The 22,748-nt window shown below is 44.2% G+C and overlaps 1 protein-coding gene across 1 annotated transcript in view; it reads right to left on the bottom strand.

Annotated features, from left to right (window-relative positions):
• Positions 1 to 22,748, bottom strand: part of LOC137427846 (uncharacterized) — a 51,403-nt gene that overhangs the window by 19,066 nt on the left and 9,589 nt on the right. Inside the window, exons 6-7 of the mRNA XM_068117616.2 lie at positions 13,410 to 13,480; positions 13,179 to 13,261 (exon numbers count right to left, since the gene is read on the bottom strand). Of these exons, the coding sequence (XP_067973717.2) occupies positions 13,179 to 13,261; positions 13,410 to 13,480 (154 nt within the window). The remainder of the gene's footprint in view (positions 1 to 13,178; positions 13,262 to 13,409; positions 13,481 to 22,748) is intronic.

The raw sequence follows: 22,748 nt of genomic DNA, 5'->3' as shown, positions 1-22,748 counted from the left end.
ATACCTGGCAAGTTAAAAGTATATCGGACCCGTGGTTGTCGAGAAACAGCGGTCACAGACAAACGTACAAACGTACAGAGATTACTGGAATTATAGATAGATATATACATTGGTTCTTTTTTTTTTTTCAAACACATTAGGACTGGTCTCCTATATCCACCGCTGCTATTAATTGAGCCTGGGAATTTTTCTCCAGAAAACTGCTCTCTCTTACATGCAAATTAATCCCACCTCTTCAATTATCTTACCCATCTTCCTGCTCTTGTTACTATGAAACATGTGGTGAGGCAGTTGCTTTAAAACAACTTGCATTCTCCTCCTGGAAGGCAAATCCAACTGAAGCCAACCTCACATAATTCCACAAAGCTCGCAAAAAGTGTGTGTCTACTCTCTGGAGAGCCAGAAAACAACATCTGTCCAATCGCAAGAATGAGCTTTCAAACTTGTCTCCTTCCTCTGAAACCTGGTGGTGCCTTGTTAAGACTTGCTCCCCTTGCCCTCTCCTTGCTTTGTCCCCCTCAGGCATCTGCAGGACCACACATGGTCTCGGAGAGAAACTGCCTAAATCCAGAACCAATGCTGCTCACCTCCACTCATTTATTCCAAATTTTCCCGCCTTTGGAACCACCTTCCATGTTCTCTTCAATCTCACTCTTCCCTCCAGGTCTTCAAGACAGCTGTTCACCAACATCTCAAGTCATCCCCCATCCAAAATCATGATCTTTTCTACACCTGTTAAACCACCCCACCCCTCCCAAACATTTTGCTTATGTATTCCTCTTCTCCACCCTTTGCGTTCTCCCTTTCCCCTCACCGTTACCTGCAATCCTTGTTTGTCTGTCTCCTTCCACCCTGCTGTTGGTGTTTCCACTTTCTCCTGTTGTTCCCTTTGTTATATTGTTATATTGTTTCATGACTTGTTCTGTGTCATAACTCTTCCATGAGCCTAGACCATGTAATAAAAATAATAAATTTTTTACCCCCATATTCACAGATTTGACATTCGCCGCATTCTCCCAGAATGTATCCCTCCTGCGAATGTCGGGGTCCGACCACATGTGTGTGTGTATATATATAGTGGTCCAGAAACCCTGGGCACATTTTGAAGAACGATACCTGCAACAAACAACTAAGTATATTATTGTTCTTTGGTGCAAAACAAAACGTGATTACTCGAAAATGGATGTGACCTCCAACACGCACAGGCATCACGTGAAACGCAACAGGGTGAGGCGCATCACATGATACGCAACAGGGTGAGGTGCATCACGTGATATGGATCGGGGTGAGCTTCGCTCACTGTACTGCACGCATTTGTCTTTGCATTAGTTTAGTTCATTGTGAATTAGACGCCCTAATATCGTGAGACAGAGGATAAAACGTGTCCAAAACGACAGAGGATATCGTGAGACAGAAAATTTGCGCTGTACGCTTGTTTGTATACTGTATCTGGAAATTTGGCTGAAGTTCTGCAGACAACTTGTCAAAGAATCGGTAATGAGACTGCTGCCTTGACAACTGAAACATGCAGAACTGTGTGTCAGAGCGTTTCGTCACGGCTACAGCTGGGCATAGACAATGAATAAAAGCAGTTTGAACATTTGAACTGATCTGTTTCATGTATATTAGACTGATTAATATACCTGTTTAACAAGTAATCATTTGCACCAAAGAACAATAATAAACTTAGTTGTTTGTTACAGGTATCGTTCTTCAAAATGTGCCCTGGGTTTCTGGACCACCCTGTATGAATTTATATACTTCCTCACACTCCTCTCCAATCCCTCACACTCCTCTCCAATCCCTCACACTCCTCTCCAATCCCTCACACTCCTCTCCAATCCCTCACACTCCCCTCTCCAATCGGCCCTCACTCTCCAACTCCTTGCTCCTCACTCTCCAACACCCAGCTTCTCGCTCTCTAACCCCTAGCTCCTCCCTCTCCAACCCCTCGCTCCTCGCTCTCCAACCCCTAGCTCCTCGCTCTCCAAACCCTAGCTCCTCGCTCTCCAACCCCTAGCTCCTCGCTCTCCAACCCCTAGCTCCTCGCTCTCCAACCCCTAGCTCCTCGCTCTCCAACCCCTAGCTCCTCGCTCTCCAACCCCTAGCTCCTCGCTCTCCAACCCCTAGCTCCTCGCTCTCCAACCCCTAGCTCCTCGCTCTCCAACCCCTAGCTCCTCGCTCTCCAATCCCTCACACTCCTCTCCAATCCCTCACACTCCCCTCCAATTCCTCACACTCTCCTCTCAAATCGCTCCTCACTCTCCTCTCCAATCGGCCCTCACTCTCCAACTCCTTGCTCCTCGCTCTCCAACACCCAGCTTCTCGCTCTCTAACCCCTAGCTCCTCCCTCTCCAACCCCTCGCTCCTCGCTCTCCAACCCCTAGCTCCTCGCTCTCCAAACCCTAGCTCCTCGCTCTCCAACCCCTAGCTCCTCGCTCTCCAACCCCTAGCTCCTCGCTCTCCAACCCCTAGCTCCTCGCTCTCCAACCCCTAGCTCCTCGCTCTCCAACCCCTAGCTCCTCGCTCTCCAACCCCTAGCTCCTCGCTCTCCAACCCCTAGCTCCTCGCTCTCCAACCCCTAGCTCCTCGCTCTCCAACCCCTAGCTCCTCGCTCTCCAACCCCTACCTCCTCGCTCTCCAATCCCTCACACTCCTCTCCAATCCCTCACACTCCCCTCCAATTCCTCACACTCTCCTCTCAAATCGCTCCTCACTCTCCTCTCCAATCGCTCCTCACTCTCCTCTCCAATCGCTCCTCGCTCTCCTCTCCAATCGCTCCTCGCTCTCCAACCACTCGCTCTTCACTCTCCAACTCCTCGCCCCTCACTCTCCAACCCCTTTGCTCCTCACTCTCCAACTCCTCGCTCCTCGCCCATCTCATTCATTTTGGAAATGGAAGTTTCCACGCAACACATGAATTGTCACGATCCTCAAGAGGAAGTGTCTCGTAATCATCAAATGGCAAGTAAATTACATTGTGAAAGTTAAAGATTTCAAATAAACCTATTTAAAGTGTATGCGCACATAACTAATAAAAAAAAAACGGAGAAATATCTCTCGGTAATTTCCTGAAACATATTTTAGTTTTTACTTCCGGATAATAATGTTGAATGAAATAAGAACGAAGAAATATATGGCGTTTTGTGATGACTGTCATCAAAAGTAAAAGTAATATATCTTAATGGAAAAGAAAAAGCGAATTTTTAATATATGTCGACATTTTCCCCGACTGTTATTTTAGGCGGTGTATTTTCGTGTATCATCATGGCGCGATTTAAAAAAATATATCTTCATTTTCCCGTGTGTGCGTGAATGTTGTCAATTATTTCTGACACCGTGTCTAAAACAATTGATAAAAATTAAATGAGATGGTGAATTCGAGATAAAATCGTGAGGGTGACTCAATGATTTCGGCCATTTTACAGGTCATTTCGTTCTATAAACAGAAACTTTCATGGGATTATCTACCCGTTTTTTTTCAACCGAGTCCAAAACTATGTTAGTGACGGTTAACAAGCGTTACGCCTAGGTCCCCCGTCGGTGAAGTGATGTGAGTTGACAAAGTGGAAGACGCAGAAAACATGCTATGATATGATATTTCGCTCACAAGGTTCAGACATACATGGAGGCGGCCATCTTGGATTTTGACGTGGCGACCCAATTTTCAATAGCGTTCTTCCTTTTGCCTAGATACACCCACACACCAGATTAGAAGTTGGTACTTCGCTTATTTTTCAAGATATTCCGCTCACAAGGTTCAGACATACATGGCGGCGGTCATCTTGGATTTTGACATGGCGACCCAATTTTCAATAGCGTTCTTCCTTTTGCCTAGATACACCCACACACCAGATTAGAAGTTGGTACTTCGCTTATTTTTCAAGATATTCCGCTCACAAGGTTCAGACATACATGGCGGCGGCCATCTTGGATTTTGACATGGCGACCCAATTTTCAATAGCGTTCTTCCTTGTGCCTACATACACCCAAACACCAGATTAGAAGTTGGTACTTTGCTTATTTTCCAAGATATTTCACTCACAAGGTTCAGACATATATATGGTGGTGGCCATCTTGGAGTTTGACGTGGCGACCCAATTTACAATAGCGGTCTTCCTTATGCCGAGATACACCCACACACCAAATTAGAAGTTGGTACTACGCTTATTTTCAAGATATTCATCTCAAGGTTCAGACATACATGGCGGCGGCCATCTTGGCTTTTGACGTGGCGACCCGATTTTAAACAGCGTTCTTCCTTGTGCCTAGATACACCCACACACCAGATTAGACGTTGGTACTTCGCTTATTTTTCGAGATATTTCACTCAAGTTTCAGACATATATATAGTGGCGGCCATCTTGGATTTTGACGTGGCGACCCAATTTTCAATAGCGTTCTTCCTTATGCCTAGATACACCCACACACCAGATTAGAAGTTTGTACTTCGCTTATTTTTCAAGATATTCATCTCACAAGGTTCAGACATACATGGCATCAGACATACATGGCGGCGGCCATCTTGGATTTTGACGTGGGTTGCACCCACACACCAAATTCGAATGCGGTCCTTCGCCTATGCACGCACGCACGAACGCCCGCACGCAAACACGCACGCCCGCACGCACGCACGGACGGACGGACGGACACACGGACGGAGGGGAAAACCATAGTCCCCCTTTCGCTCCACTATGCGACGGGGGACAATTAGAGTTGAAGTAAACCTGTGTGTGAGAGAAAGACAGCAAGGGCCTAACTAAACAGGTCTCAAAGCTATTAGTCAATAAAATGGTGGATATTTGTTTACATGAAGCCTCTCCAAGAAGAACTCTGCAAACGGAGTAAGCCACACTCCCGGACAGACTGACAAACAGACAGACAGAATCACCGTAGCCTATTATAATATAGATAGTCACGTGAAAAAGCAAGTACACCCCATGTAAAGTTTTGACTTTTTCAACATATTTCAACATACAGCTATTTGATCTTCATTTCAACAATATTGATAGGTAAAGGTGATACAAGCGTTCCGCCCAGGTCCCCCGTCGGGGAAGTGATGTGAGTTAACAAAGTGGAAGACGCAGAAAACATGCTATTGAGGGAGCTGCGCTCCAACGCGAGTCGAAAGAAGTGACGCGACCAAAGACGGAATTCGTCCGAGTTGCTTTATTAAAACAAAACAGCTCAGGTATTCTGACAAAAGCCCGTTTATCGGGCAGCAATATATATACACATTTATGTCGGGAAGTTTGCCCGGCAAAAGCTATACCGGGCATGCCCGGGTGTCAAGGGCGAGCCTTGGAAAGGCGAGTCTGGACCTGCCCGGGCGTGTTTGGCTGCGGCCTGGCAAGTCGAGGCTGGGCGTGCCCGGGCGCTCTGGACAAGCACTGGAAAGGCGAGAGCGGGCATGCCCGGACGCTCTGGGCGAGCCCTGGAAAGGCGATAGCGGGCATGCCCGGACGCTCTGGGCGAGCCCTGGAAAGGCGATAGCGGGCATGCCCGGACGCTCTGGGCGAGCCCTGGAAAGGCGATAGCGGGCATGCCCGGACGCTCTGGGCGAGCCCTGGAAAGGCGAGAGCGGGCATGCCCGGGAAAGACGAGACCGGGCGTGCCCGGGAGGTTCGGGCATGCCCGGGAACAGAGAGTCCGGGCATGCCCGGGAGAGGCGCGTCTGGCCGTGTTCTGGCCGGTGCAAGGCGATTGTGTGCATCCAGCGGTAACCGCTACACAATGATATGATATGATATTTCGCTCACAAGGTTCAGACATACATGGAGGTGGCCATCTTGGATTTTGACGTGGCGACCCAATTTTCAACAGCGTTCTTCCTTATGCTGAGATACACCCACACACCAGATTAGAAGTTGGTACTTCGCTTATTTTTCAAGATATTCCGCTCACAATGTTCAGACATACATGGCGGCGGCCATCTTGGATTTTGACGTGGCGACCCAATTTTCAATAGCCTTCTTCCTTATGCGTAGATACACCCACACACCAGATTAGAAGTTAGTAGTTCGTTTATTTTTCCAAGATATTCCGCTCACAAGGTTCAGACATACATGGCGGCGGCCATCTTGGATTTTGACATGGTGACCCAATTTTCAATTGGGGTCTTCCGTATGCCTAGATACACCCACACACCAGATTAGAAGTTGGTACTTCGCTTATTTTTCAAGATATTTTGCTCACAAGGTTCAGACATATATATGGTGGTGGCCATCTTGGATTTTGACGTGACGACCCAATTTTCAATAGGGTTCTTCCTTTTGCCGAGATACACCCACACACCAGATTAGAAGTTGGTACTTTGCTTAGTTTTCAAGATATTTTGCTCACAAGGTTCAGACATATATATGGTGGTGGCCATCTTGGATTTTGACGTGGCGACCCAATTTTCAATAGCGTTCTTCCTTTTGCCGAGATACACCCTCACACCAGATTAGAAGTTGGTACTTCGCTTATTTTTCAAGATATTTCGCTCACAAGGTTCAGACATATATATGGTGGTGGCCATCTTGGATTTTGACGTGGGGACCTAATTTTCAATTGCCTTCTTCCTTGTGCCGAGATACACCCACACACCAGATTAGAAGTTGGTACTTCGCTTATTTTTCAAGATATTCAGCTCACAAGGTTCAGACATACATGGTGGCGGCCATCTTGGATTTTGACGTGGTGACCCAATTTTCAATAGGGTTCTTCCTTATGCCAAGATACACCCACACACCACCTTAGAAGTTGGTACTTCGCTAATTTTTCAGGATATTCAGCTCACAAGGTTCAGACATACATGGCGGTGGCCATCTTGGATTTTGACGTGGCGACCCAATTTTCAATAGGGTTCTTCCTTCTGCCTAGATACGACGAACAGGGTTGGTGGCAGGAAGGGCATCCGGCCATAAAACATTGTTTCAAAAAGGGTCCATGGTGCCCGAAAAAGGTCAACCCCTGCTCTGCGGAGAAAAATGGCCTCGAAAGGTGGTTCTTATGCCTAGATACACCCACACACCAGATTAGAAGTTGGTACTTCGCTTATTTTTCAAGATATTCCACTCAAGGTTCAGACATACATGGCATCAGACATACATGGTGGCGGCCATCTTGGATATTGACGTGGGTTGCACCCACACACCAAATTCGAATGCGGTCCTTCGCTTATGCACGCACGCACGCACAGACGGAGGGGAAAACCATAGTCCCCCTTTCGCTCCGCGGTGCGACGGGGGACAATAATATAACAAATATCATGAAACATTTACATTTTGTAGTCCATTTAAATTTACATTTGTGTTGTTTGTATTTACATTTTGTCGTCCAATGTATAATTTAAATAAACATGAATGCAAATTTCGCATGTGGAAAAAGTAAGTACACCCCATGAAATGTTTAAAAAATCTTTTTAACATATGTGGACATATCAATATTTGATCTTCATTTAAACAGTATCTATAGATAAAGGTGATCTAATGAAACAAAAAACACTGAACAATTGACTTTGCAATAATTTATTCAACAAAAAATTGACAGAGATGCCATTTCCTTCTGTGGGAAAAGTAAGTACACCCTTGGTTCGTATAGGTGGTATTGCCCCCTTTGGCAGAAACAACTTCAAGTAGGCGTTTCTTATAACTGTCTACCAGTCTCTGACATCGACTGGGAGAAATTTTTGCCCACTCCTCCATGCAGAATTATTTAAGCTGTGCGATGTTTGAGGGGTTTCTTGCATGCACAGCTCGTTTCAAATCCCCCCACAACATCTCGATGGGATTTAGATGCGGGCTTTGACTTGGCCACTCCAGAACCCTCCATTTCTTTCTTTTCAGCCATTCCTTGGTGGATTTACTGGTATGTTTAGGGTCATTGTCATGTTGCAAGGTCCACCTCCGGTTGACCTTCAACTTTCTGACAGATGGAACAAATCGCAAATCGCAAAAGAAAATATATATACATTATCCTGAAGCACCCTCTGGTACAATGAAGAATTCATAGTGGATTCTATGATGGTGAGCTGCCCAGGCCCTGATGCAGCAAAGCTGCCCCAAACCATAATATTTCCACCACCATGCTTTGCAGTTGGTATCAGGTTCTTGTGGTCAAATGCTGTCTTTGGTTTTCGCCAAACATGTCTTCTGGTACTGTGGCCAAATAGCTCTACCTTTGACTCATCTGTCCAGAGCACATTGTTCCAGAAGTGCTGGTCTTTGCCGAGGTGTTCATTGGCAAACTTTAGTCTTGCCCTGATGTCCAGAAAGAACAGCAAAGGTTTCCTCCTGGCACACCTCCCATGTAGATCAAATTTGTGCAGCCTCTTTCTAATGATAGACTCGTGCACTTTGACATCAACAGTGGCAAGTGCTACCTGTAGGTTCCGTGATGACATTCTGGGGTTCTTGGAGACTTCTTTCAGCATCTTGCGGTCTGCTCTCGGGCTGAACTTGCTGGGGCGGCCTGGCCTGAACAAGTTGGCAGTTGTTTGGAATCTTCTCCACTTGTAGATGATCTTCCGGATAGTCGAATGATTGATTTCAAATTGTTTGGAGATCTTTTTAAATCCCTTCCCAGACTCGTAGGCATCTATAACCTTCTTTCTGAAGGCCTCAGAGAGCTCTTTTGATCTAGGCATGGTGATGCCGCACACTTCAACAACAAAAAGCAAACCAAACTAAATGTCTGAGGTTTAAATAAGACAAGTTCCCCCAAGATCCTCTCTAACGATGTTCTAATCATTTGCACCTGATTCTAATTTTAGGTATTTGAAGTAGTGATAAATGTTTTCAACAGCGGTCCTTCGCTGGGTTGGTGGCAGGAAGGGCATGTCAAATAGCTGTATGTTGAAAAAGTCAAAACTTTACATGGGGCATACTTACTTTTTCACGTGACATACACATATATATATATATGTATATATATATATATATATATATATATATATATATATATATATATATATATATATATATATATATATATATATATATATATACATAGCTATATATATATATATACATAGATATATATATACAGTATATATATACACACATATATATATATATATATATATATATATATATATATATATATATATATATATATATATATATATATATATATATATATATATATATATATATATATATATATATATATATATATACTGAAACGCAAAAGAAACTTACCACCTTTGAAACCTTTAAATATCAACAATAACACTGCGTGTAGTAAATGTGTGAACTTATTTGTGGACAATAGTGTCCTCAATGTCAGACAAAACGGTCACGGATGGTCACTTGAACCTTCAATGGTCACTTCATAGCACAGCTGTTGAACAGCCGTTTTGACTGTCAGTGATTAGCCAAGAGGTACGGGATGATTTTAATGAGCTGCACGTGATGTCTTGATATTGGCTTTAAAAAGGCCAGTGCAAAATGGGTATTTCAATCAACATGCCACGATTGTCAAGGGATCAACGGCAGCGTGCCCTGGGCATGCTGCAAGGTGGACTGAGCTACCGTGAGGTGGCACGTCGCCTTGGCTGTTCACACCAGGCGATATCGGCCCTGGTGGACAGAGACACCCTCCACAACTCTGCAGATGACAGACCTCGATCAGGGAGGCCAAGAGTCACCACTGCAAGGCAGGACAGGCAGATGGTCCGAAGTCACCTGCGGGATCGATTCCGTCCAGCATCCCGCACTGCGGCAGAAACTCCGGTGCATGCAAACCCACGGATCTCCAATGATACTGCACGAAGACGACTGCATGACTATGGTCTGACTGCCAGAAGACCATACAGAGGCCCCGTGATGACGGTTGCCCATCGCCGCAACCATCAGAGATGGTGCCAGCAGCATCAGCAGTGGACCTTGGCGCAGTGGAACGAGGTCACTTTCAGCGATGAGTCAAGGTTCTGTGTGGACAGTCCTGATGGGCGTGAGTGTGTCTGGAGAAGAACTGGCGAGCGATATGCCGATTGTTGCGTGCGTCAAGCCAACAGGTGGGGTGGCCCAAGTGTGATGGTGTGGGCAGCCATATCAGGCCGGTACAGGACGCCACTGGTGGTTGTGGATGGGAATCTTAACGCCCAGCGGTATGTGGATAACATCCTGCGACCTCATCTGCTGCCATTCCTGCTAGACCACCCAGAACTGAGAACCTTTCAGCATGACAACGCTCGTCCCCATGCTGCTCGCTTTACCACTGCATTTCTCCAAGGCGAGAACATCAACACCATGCAGTGGCCTGCGCTCTCCCCTGACCTGAATCCCATAGAGCACCTGTGGGATGAGCTTGGGAGACGCGTAGTTGGCAGGGCCAGGACACGGGCAGAGCTGCTTCAGACATTGAGGACTGAGTGGGACAGAATCCAGCAGCAATCCATCCAAAGACTGGTAGGCAGTATATGCCGACGATGCACTGCCTGTATCCAAAACAATGGTGGCCATACACGCTATTGAAAGGGGACTGACATTGCACCCTGTGCTGTTCTGTACTGTAGAACAAACTGATGAGATGGTGTATATCTTGGTCAAAAACTTGACATGTCATCAATAAAATGCCAATGTTTCAATTAGCAATTGTTGGTTTGTATTATTTTGAACTGTTACAATTTTATTACATTTCAAACAAGTGGTAAATTTCTTTTGCGTTTTCGGTCTTTTTGAAGTTGGTCAAAATGGTCAAAATGGTCAAATTTTTCGGTCAAAATGCCCATTTTGCACTGGCCTTTTTAAAGCCAATATCAAGACATCATGTGCAGCTCATTAAAATCATCCCGTACCCCTTGGCTAATCACTGACAGTCAAAACGGCTGTTCAACAGCTGTGCTATGAAGTGACCATTGAAGGTTCAAGTGACCATCCGTGACCGTTTTGTCTGACAGCGAGGACACTATTGTCCACAAATAAGTTCACACATTTACTACACGCAGTGTTATTGTTTATATTTAAAGGTTTCAAAGGTGGTAAGTTTCTTTTGCGTTTCAGTATATATATATATATATATATATATATATATATATATATATATATATATATATATATATATATATATATATATATATATATATATATATATATATATATATATATATATATATATATACAGTGAAACCTTGACTTACGAGTGCACCAACTTACGAGTTTTCCGAGATACGAGCCGTCGCTCGGTCGATTTTTTGCTTTGTGATGCGAGCCGAGATCTGAGTTACGAGCGAGCGAGCTTGGATATAAAACACGTAATCGTCGAAAAACATGAGCGAGGTGTGCGTGTTGTCGACTTGGCGAGGCAGTACGATCGTAGTACTTCTACGATATGTACGATTTTGAAGCAGAAGGAGTCGATAAAGGCTATAACGCCAGCCAAGGGCGTAAAGATTATTTCAAAGCTCCGGACCTCTGTCCATGAAGAGATGGAGAAGTTGTTGTTTGTGTGGTTGACGGAGAAGCAGCTTGCAGGAGATACCGTGACCGGGAGCATCATCTGTGAGAAGGCACGAGACATTTACGGGGATTTGGTGCAGCAGACGGCGGGAACATCAACGGACGAGGCATCGGAAGAGTCATTCAAAGCCAGTTGGGGATGGTTTGATAATTTTAAGAAGAGGACCGGCATTCACTCCGTCGTCAGGCATGGTGAGGCAGCAAGCTCGGATGTGAAGGCAGCTGAAGATTTTATTATAACTTTTGCCGAACTGATAGAAGCCGATGGATACATCCCCCAGCAAATCTTCAACTGTGACGAGACAGGGCTCTTCTGGAAAAAGATGCCGAGGAGGACGTATATAACGGCAGAGGAGAAGAGCATGCCAGGCCACAACTTGTTCAGAGTGCCGGCGATAGCTCGCCTTCTCTTTGTGGAAGACACGGTGAGATCCTTAACATCCAACAACTAATGGGACGCAAACGGGGCGCCCAGTTTAGCGGTACACACATTGATGAATCACCCTGCCTGTGAAACACCGACATGACAGGTTATAGCTGGGTCGGGATTTAAACCCAGGCTGGACAGTTTAGAGTCAAGTGTGCGTACCTCCAGTCCAGGCCATCCTGCCAACTTGTATGCTGCATACAGGTGAAATATAAAGCGCGAGATATTTATATATATATATATTTCCAAAAAAATTGGTGTGGTTTTTGGGGGGCTGGAACGGATTAATAGCATTTCAATTCATTTTAATGGGGAAATTTAATTTGAGAAACGAGCAAATTGAGTTACGAGCTCGGTCACAGAACGAATTAAACTCGTAAGTCAAGGTTTCACTGTATATATATATATATACATATACATATGCATACACATGCCAGCTTGGCTCGGTTACGCTCGCCTCACCATGCATCGTTGCAGAGGAACGGGCTTGTTTTAGCTCAGGATAATGACTGTACCGGAGTTGCTGTGTTGTCATGATTTACACCAATCATAATACAAACAATTATTTTGCACAAATTTATTTGTAGTGTTTGTGATATTACATTTTTATAAGCAATTTAGGTTGAAAAAAATATATAGCATTCAAAAAAGAACCCCTCAGCACATACATACGGGAGGGGTAGGTGCAGACTGGAAGTTTGGGACGATTACACCTCACCACCACGTAATTCAAAACACCTCACCACCACGTAATTCAAAACACCTCACCACCACATAATTAAAAACACCTCACCACCACGTAATTAAAAACACCTCACCACGTAATTCAACACACTTCACAACCACATGGTTGCAGTTATGCAGCTTTCTTCAGCTGGAAGAGCATGGGAGGAATTGATCTACTTATTTAATCCTAGCCACCTGGGGTAATTAATTAGGTGAGAGCTGATTGGTTATTCCCTCCATTCACACAAGAGATGTGGGTGGGTCTTTGTTTTTCATCACACGCACGCATGCACGCACAAGCACGCGCATTTTTTTTTTTTTCCCCCTTTTAGCAAAATTCAACTTTGTAAACCACCAAGAAGTTACTATCCATTTAAATCAGCGAGTCAGTCAGTTATCGAGTGATGAGAATGAGTTTTGTATATTTGATATACAGTATATGTAAAGCAAAGCAAACCCTCCATCGTTTAACTTAATAACGATTTCACGTGTGCAAAGAAAATGAAGGGGTTTCATCAAGCAACAAAAAACAATCTAATTTCAATATCCAACATGAAGTACTAATGCTAGATAAAGTGTACCTTTCACATTTGTAAGCATTTTCCCCTTCCAAGAACTCTGGCTTCACGAACTGCCGCAACGCCGAGAGGATGTCTGTCACAGACTACATGACAAGAGATATGCATGATGCAGCTGTGCAAACTACAAGGTATACAAACGACACGTTATAGCATTAGAGTTGGGTATGTAAAGATTGTGGAGGACAAGAAGAGCAAAAAAAAAAAAAGACAACAAAAAGGAACAACCAATACCTTTATATCCAGTGCTAGGTCGAGAAAAGGCTCATAAGTATCAGATTCATTCTTGCAGCTACTGCACTTCACTGGAATACAAAATAGATGTGATTAGTGCAATGGCAAAAAAAATGTAGGGGTAGAGTGGGGAGGAGGGCGAGGGGGGAGGATTCCATGTAGACACTTGCAAAATAAATAAATAAATCAACAGATATTATCCTACAAAAAAAGTTCATGCAACACCGTACCCTGCGCAGTCTTGATAAACAAGGACATGGACGGGGTCAGCGAGTGGCAAATTTGATTGGCCATGGGGACATAAGATGCCGTAATATTTTGGCCAAATAATGATAAATGGAAGGGTTTTGAAAGTGCTTAAAGGTGATTTCTGTTCTACAGTGTTGAAGTATATAATTAAATTTAAATAAAGTAAAGATTTTAAAAGTTGTCGAAAAAAAAAATCGGAAGTTCACTGCCATTGATGCAGGGTCTTTTACACCACCTTATTTAACATGGTAGATTAGTGATTCATGCCTGTTGTTTGTGTCCTTTATAATTTCCTTACAAACAGTAAGTTTTGTTTTTGGAATGATTTTCAGTTTTCTTTGACTGCCACACAGACAGACAGAGTAAAAAAAAATGTCACTCCTCTCTGAGCAAGTGAGATCAGGACAAATTCAGACCCCGAGGACTGTTTATACTACAGGTTCCTTTTCCGATTCATTTTCAAAATATAACATTCAATTAAAATGAAGGAGTTCCTCGATCATAAACTGACATTTGTAGACAGACAGACACACAGACAGACAGATTGGCCAATTGCTTAACCCGGCTTTTCGCTTCACGTGAACGGGGTAACAATGACAATGGAGGCCCACACTTGACAGATTCGGAAGTTTACAAGTCAAGAACCAATGCTGGACGGATAACCACTCCTTCACGGGGATTATCGACTGAAAGCATAATTTAACTACGAATTGCTGGAAACGTCATGAATCGCTTGCCAAGCCAACCATTGGCGATACAGTCGAGAGCGGTGCAATTGACTTTTTGAAAACGAAATGACAAATTCAAGGCAATGTTAAGGTGATAAGGTAAAAAAAGTACATACACAGTCACGTGAAAAAGTAAGTACACCCCAAAGTCACCTCATGTAAAGTTTTGACTTTTTCAACATATTTCAACATACAGATATTTGATCTTCATTTCAACAATATTGATAGATAAAGGTGATATAATATAACAAATATCATGAAACATTTACATTTTGTAGTCCATTGTATAATTTAAATAAACATAAATGTGAATTTCACATGTGGAAAAAGTAAGTACACCCCTACGTAAGGGTCTTCAAATCACTACTTCAAATACCTAAAATTAAAATCAGGTGCACCAGCTCAGGTGCAAATGATTAGAACATTGTAGAGAGGATCTTGGAGGAACCTGTCTTATTTAAACCTCAGACATTTAGTTTGGTTTGCTCTTTGTTGTTGAAGTGTGCGGCGTCACCATGCCAAGATCAAAAGAGCTCTCTGAGGCCTTCATAAAGAAGGTTATAGATGCCTACGAGTCTGGGAAGGGATTTAAAAAGATCTCCAAACAATTTGAAATCAATCATTCGACTGTCTGGAAGATCATCGTCAAATGGAGAAGATTCCAAACAACTGCCAACTTGTTCAGGCCAGGCTGCCCCAGCAAGTTCAGCCCGAGAGCAGACCACAAGATGCTGAAAGAAGTCTGTAAGAACCCCAGAATGTCATCACGGGACCTACAGGTAGCTCTTGCCACTGTTGATGTCAAAGTGCACGAGTCCACCATTAGAAAGCGGCTGCACAAATTTGATCTACATGGGTGGTGTGCCAGGAGGAAACCTTTGCTGTCCAGAAAGAACATCAGGGCAAGACTAAAGTTTGCCAATGAACACCTAGGCATAGACCAGCACTTCTGGAAGAATGTGCTCTGGACAGATGAGTCAAAGGTTGACCTATTTGGCCACAGTACCAGAAGACATGTTTGGAGAAAACCAAAGACAGCATTTGACCACAACAACCTGATACCAACTGCAAAGCATGGTGGTGGAAATATTATGGTTTGGGGCAGCTTTGCTGCATCAGGGCCTGGGCAGCTCAGCATCATAGAATCCACTATGAATTCTTTATTGAACCAGAGGGTGCTTGAGGATAATGTGAGGCCATCTGTCAGAAAGTTGAAGCTCAACCAAAGGTGGACCTTGCAACATGACAATGACCCTAAACATACCAGTAAATCCACCAAGGAATGGCTGAAAAGAAAGAAATGGAGGGTTCTGAAATGGCCAAGTCAAAGCCCGGATCTAAATCCCATCGAGATGTTGTGGGGGGGATTTGAAACGAGCTGTGCATGCAATTGTGCATGCTGTGCAACAATTTTTTGTTGAATAAATTATTGCAAAGTCAATTTTTGATTGTTTTTTGTTCAATTAGATAAAAAACAACCTTTAGAGGCCATTTTTCCCCGCAAGCGGGGGTTGGCCTTTTTCGGGCACCGTGGTTGTTGTTGTTTTTCGGTCCCCTTTTTGAAGCAATGTTTTACGGCCGGATGCCCTTCCTGCCGCCAACCCTGTTTGTCGCCTTTTACGACAAACAGGGAATTACCAGTGAACTGGTACTCAATTAGCCGACCTCGGAAGGATGACAGGCTGAGTCAACCCACCTGGCGTTAATTCAGTGATCGACCGGGATTCGAACCCAGGATCCTAAGCTGGCACCCTAGCCGCTAAGCCAACGCCAGGCTTCTTGTTCAATTAGATACATACTGTTTAAATGAAGATCAAATATTGATATGTCCACATATGTTAAAAAGATTTTAAAAACATTTCTTGGGGTGTACTTACTTTTTCCACATGCAAAATTTGCATTTATGTTTATTTAAATTATACAATGGACTACAAAATGTAAATGTTTCATGATATTTGTTATATTATATCACCTTTATCTTTCAATATTGTTGAAATGAAGATCAAATAGCTGTATGTTGAAGTATGTTGAAAAAGTCAAAACTTTACATGGGGTGTACTTACTTTTTCACGTGACTGTATAAACGTGTGTTCTGTTGTCTTAGTCCTCGGAGAGTTCCATTTCCAGAGCAGGTACACAGGGTGGCAGCCGCAGTTCGAGTCGCATCCCTCAAGGAAAGCCCATGTTATAATCTCTAAAAATGGTACGTGCTGTTTGATAGCGATGGGTGGCATTGCTATCCTGTTTGAACGTGCTGTTTTAACGCTCCCCATCTTGTTCAGACCTGTGCTAATGCTGGCAGACGGGACCATCCGCACCGCTTCCCCTCAAATTCCCCTCTAGTCAGGGGGTCAAATGCATATTTTGGCCTGACCTGGAAAGTGGTTCTAAAGTTTTTTTCTCAGTGTTTTCATGTTATATGGGTATTGTACTCTATGAAACTGCATGATGGCATTCTCCCATCATTGAGCATTTTCATATAACAGGCTTTATACAATTGCGGTTATCGGGACGCAAAACACTGGCTTTAGAGGGGTGGGGAAAATAGAAATACCCTTATATCTTTGCAAGCATTCAAGCTAGGGTCTTGATTTTTTGCATATGGGTGTATCTTGACCATACCTATTTGTGGGTCAAAGGTCAAAGTCATAGGTCATGGTCAAAGGTCAAATATCTGGGTCAAACGTGTACAACTCAGCATTGTTTATACACTGTGATATATTTCTCATTATACTGAACCTGTATCCATTGTTATAACGTCTAATGTCTTGTTATAAGGTCTCATGAGCTCAATACTGAATGAAGAAATGCTAGACTACATAATATTTATTGAGTTCTTTATGATTTTATGTTCAAAGATTACATCAAATCTGGTTGCGTAAATTATCTGTATATGGTGTAACACAACTCCCACAACTCTCCCACAACATGTTCTACAGCATTTCACCAAAGGGGACCACGTTGTGGGGCACATTGATGGCATATGGAATGGAATCTGGTCTGATATGCTCATCGAGACCACATTCATGAGATATGGCAAAGGCAAGCACGGCATAATAGGCATCACACTTAACCCCAAAGCTTTGAAATCTTGGGCATTGAGCCTACATGTCTGCGGTCAGATAGCTACCGATGTAGCTGAAATGCGAGGTGATGAGAGTGCAACCAGGCAGGCAAGCGTGCACAAAGAAGAAAGCAAATCTAGGATAAAATCTGATGCAAAGGATCGACAGGACATAAGAGTGAAGATGGCCCAGTGCATACCACCACTTGACCACTAGCAGCACCCAGAGGGATCAATTGTGAACATAGTTACTGGAAGGGTACAATCATCTTCAACAGTTAATGTTCACAAATCAATTGAAATCGGGAGCAAACAATCCGGGGAATTTACAGAGGCTTTACCTCGAGGCTTTCATCACAAGATTGAAAGAAGGATAACTTCAATGGCAAACACGAAGAAGTCTGTAAATATCGGCACACAGAAGGTTTTTGATACAAACCTAATCTACAGTCGTGTCATATGTCTGCAGGCCAGTAATAGGGATATAGATATTGACCATCTGATGTCCCATGAATTGGCTCCACTGCCAACGGCTCTTTTTGTAGACTGGTGACATGCGGATATCCACATCCAAATCCATCTTGAAAAGAGATATGAAAATTGAGGTGTCATCAAGAGTAGCCCAGGAAGAAATAGAAGTCACTGTCATTGATGGGTGTGCCCTTCTCTGGATACCTGGTTGGCCTGCTGTTGGAAATGTGCAGACTTACATTGATGCCTTCAAGCACAAAATAGCAGATAAGCTCTCCAAATATGATGTATATCTAATCTTTGATAGATACAATGATTTCAGCACCAAAGATTCAACACGATTAGCCAGAGGTACTGGCAGGGTGTATCAATTAACACCCTCAACACCAATCCTCTCCCAGAAAGCAGTTTTGACTGTTACAGGCAATAAGAAACAGCTCATCAAACTGATATGTGAGGACTTGCAAAGTGATGAAGACTTTGTTCAGAACCATACACAGGAGCACACACTTTTGATAACAGGACAAGAGGAAACTATCGAGATTAGGAAGGGCAATGTCATAGAAAGACGTGATCTGTATACCAGTCATGAAGAAGCTGACAATATTATAGTGCAGCAGGCATTTATGGCAGCTTCAGAAGGGGCATCTGGTGTAGTTGTGGTGGCTGACGATACAGATGTGTGGGCCCTCCTGCTGCACCACTATCTGGAGCAGAATCTTGATATCCCAATTATAATGCAATGTCCTATACATGGACGAAGTGTCATAGACATCAAGGCAACTGTTGCCCAATATACAGACCTCATTCCAAACCTTCTTGCAGGACACGCCTTATCTGGATGTGACACTGTAGCAGGATGTTTTGGCATCGGGAAGAGGACGATGTTGAACACTATAAAACAGCACTCACTGAGTCTTCTTGGAAAAATTGATGCATCCTGGCCTGATATAGTGAAGCAGGCAACTCAATTCGCTGTTGCTACTTATGGTCAGAAAATCTGCCATACTCTCTGTGAGGCTAGAGCAAAGGTATGGACGACCAGAATAGGCAAGGGGAGCAGCACAATGCCAAAACTCTGTTCACTGCCCCCAACTGATACTGCTTTCCAGGAAAATCTGAAAAGAGCACACCTACAAACTTTTTTGTGGAAGAATGCTTTGAGGCTTGAGCCTCAGAAGTTAGACCCGTTAGAGTATGGATGGAACAAAGATGGGGATATGCTGTGCCCAACCACAGTTCCATCAGGATATAAACTGGTCCCTGAGTACATCCAAAAGATCATCAGTTGTGGTTGCTCCAGTGACACACCATGTGAAAGTGTTCGATGTGGATGCAACAAAGCAGGAATGACTTGCTCAGTCTTCTGTGCCTGTCAGCAACAGGATGCAGTATCAGTATGTCACAACAGGGTGAATACTATATCACATGAGAGTGATGCTGAAACAAGTGGTGAAGAAGAAGATGATGATTACAATAACTCTGATAAATTGATGATGTTTATATGATCTAAGAAAGATTAAAAAACCAAATACATAATATGTACAAGTTTCGTAACCTATGAATATGTATACCATATAAAAATCATTCATGTGGCCTGATTCGATGTGATTTTTGAACAAGAAATCATAAAGAACTCAATAAATATTATGTATTCTAGCATTTCTTTATTCAATATTGAGCTCAGAAGACATATTGAGCTAACAACACATCAGACATTATAACAATGGATACAGGTTCATTATAATGAGAAATATATCACATTGTAATACAATGCTGGATTGTACAAGTTTGACCCAGATATTTGACCTTTGACCTTGAACTATGACTTTGACCTTTGACCCACAAATAGGTATGGTCAAGATACACCCATATGCAAATATGCAAGACCCTAGCTTGAATATTTACGAAAATATAAAGGTATTTCTATTTTCCCCAACCCTGCTAAAATCAGTGTTTTGCGTTCTTATAGCCATGATTTTATAAAACCTGTTATATGAAAATGCTCAATGATGGGAGAATGCCATCAGGCAGTTTCATACAGTACAATACCCATATAACATGAATACACTGAGAAAAAAACTTTAGAACCACTTTCCAGGTTCAGCTCCTGGCCCCCTGACTATACCAAATGCAAGTGAAGAACTCCTCCGTCTTTTTCCCCGTCAAGTCCCCCGAACAAATGCTAATTAATCCCCTCAAGTCCCCTAATTACAATTTAAGCAGAGAAAAAAAGAAAAGAAAAAAAAGGACTTTTTATGAGACTGTCGGTCCATCCATCCCCAAACTACTTCCTTCGTTTAAGGGGCGCCCAACTTTCTGTCCAACCTTTTGCAATCCCAGCAGGTGTCACATTTCATCAATATCTCAATAAAATTACGCTTTTGAGTTTCCAACCGTATGAAACTGCTCCCTCTCCACATGTAAACACAATCACGGGTTCAGTATTAGTAGTTTTTGCCATTTATACAACAGGCATTTTAAGGCCATTTTCCTTGCAAGAGCGGGGGTTAGCCTTGCGGTCCCCATGGCAATCTTCTCAATTTTGCCCTATTTTCTGCATCTCCCATTGTTAACCCCCTTGCCCGCATTTATTCTTCGACCATCTTCAGCCAAGTCTTTCTCGGTCTTCCCCGTCCTCTACTTCCTTCTACATTCATTTCCATCACTCTTCTCAACCAGTCACTTTCATCCTTCCTCAACACATGACCAAACCATCTCAACCTGTTTCTCTTCACAGCATCCATCACAGGCTCTATTCCTATCATCTTTCGCAATTCCTCATTTGTCTTCCTCTCTCTCAACGATACTCCACACATCCACAGAACCATTCGCATTTCCACCCTTTCCAGCCTTCGTTGCAGCTCTACGTTCATTACCCATGTCTGCCGCAACGCCGAGAGGATGTCTGTCACAGACTACATGACAAGAGATATGCATGATGCAGCTGTGCAAACTACAAGGTCCCATAAATCATAACTGCACATCGGATTTTTATGTGAAAAAATAAAAAATATTTTTTCACATAAAACGGCTTTTTTGCGTGCAAAAACATTATTTTGCTATTTTCGGAGAAAAAAAAAATTTCGCCCTTTTTCGGGAAAAATTAAATAAAATGCCCTTTTTGGTCGAAAATGTCTGGCAACGCTAAAAACAATTAGGGAATTTTTCGAAATTTTTAACTGCGCTCGAAATTTTTAACTGCGATCGAAATTTTTAACTGCGATCGATCTCAAAAACAAAACGTTGCGTCCACTTGCGTGCGTTGCGTCTCCAGCGTGTACAGCAGTGAGGCGGTGTACTACAGTGAGAGAGTACACAAAGTGTGAACAAGTCTCCTATAAAGATGAGTGCTGCTCTTCGTGACAAGTGGCTGAAGGAATTCAACGCTGGCGGCGATGGGGCCACCTTCAAGTACGTGTCGAGTGACACGGCTTTCTGTCGAGCTTGTGAAAAGACTTTCCGGGCGAAGCAGAAGTCTGAGCTGGCCCAACATGTCCGAGGAGACCGCCACAAGAGCAACTTGGCCTTGAAGAAGAAGAGGACGGTCACGCAAGCCACCATGGAGGACTTTGGTGGCGGAAAGAGGCACAAGTGCGACGTCGTGGCTCAGGAGCTGTGCCAGGCCATGCTGGCCGCTGGTATCCCATGGTCGAAATTGGAAAACCCTGCCCTCCGGTCGTTCCTGGAGAAGCACATCACTCTCCAGGTCCCCGATGAAAGCTGGATTCGAAAGCACTACCTCGACAAGTGCTACGACGAGGCCTTGGCGGGGATCCGTGCCGACCTCGGACAGCAGCCCATCTGGCTGTCCGTCGACGAGACGACCGATTCGGCAGGTCGATATGTGGCCAACATCATCGCGGGACGCTTGTCCAAGGAGGGGTACTTTCGTCCCCACCTCGTCCAGTGCATGTTTCTGGAGAAGACCAACTACGGGGAGATCGTGCGTGCAGTCAATGACACGCTGCGCTATCTTTGGCCTGATTTCAAGCCGGAGTGCCTCAAGGTCCTCGTCAGCGACGCCGCGGCCTATATGATCAAGGCCGGCCATGCCCTGAAGGAACTCTTCCCGGACTTGCTGCATGTGACTTGCGTTGCCCACGCGCTCCACCGTGTCTGCGAGACAGTCTGAGAAATGTTCAAGGACGTCAACGACCTGATTGCCACGACGAAGAAGGTGTTCGTCAAAGCCCCGTCGCGTGTTGTCTTTTGGAAGGAGCAGCAGCCCAATCTTTCTCTCCCCCCGGAGCCCATTCTGACTCGGTGGGGGACGTGGATCGACGCCGCGGTGTTTTACGCCGAGCACTTCGAGGCCGTCAAGGACATTGTGGACCAGCTGAACGATGACGACGCGATGGCAATCCGGAGTGCCAAGGACCTGTTTGGAAAGGCGGACATCAAGCTCAGTTTGGTCTTCTTAAATGCCCACGTGTCTTTCATCCCGAAGATCCTTAAGCAGCTGGAGGAGGCCGGCATGGAGCTGGCCAAGGCCTTCCAGCTCCTTGATCAGGCCAAGGAGGAGCTCGAAAAGATCCGAGGCTGCCGTAAGGAGATCCTGCTCACCAAGTTCAAGGCGGTGCTGCAGCGCAATCCCGACGTTGGTGTGCTGAGGACAGTGGCTTTGATCCTGGATGGAGATCAGCACGGATCTGAGGTTGGTGTGCCGGCTGGAGTCAAGCTTGCTGACATCCCCCTCTTGAGGTACTGCCCCATCGTCAGCGTCGACGTGGAAAGGTCCTTCTCCGTCTACAGAAACGTCCTCACCGACCGCCGACACAGCCTCACCAAGGAGAACATTACCAAGATAATGATTTCAAACACCTA

This window comes from Myxine glutinosa, chromosome 5 (genome assembly GCF_964187855.1).
Source record: "Myxine glutinosa chromosome 5, kmMyxGlut1.1, whole genome shotgun sequence".
NCBI lineage: Eukaryota > Metazoa > Chordata > Myxini > Myxiniformes > Myxinidae > Myxine > Myxine glutinosa.
The sequence above is the reverse complement of the archived record's forward strand: the minus strand, read 5'-3'. Positions and strand labels throughout refer to the sequence as shown.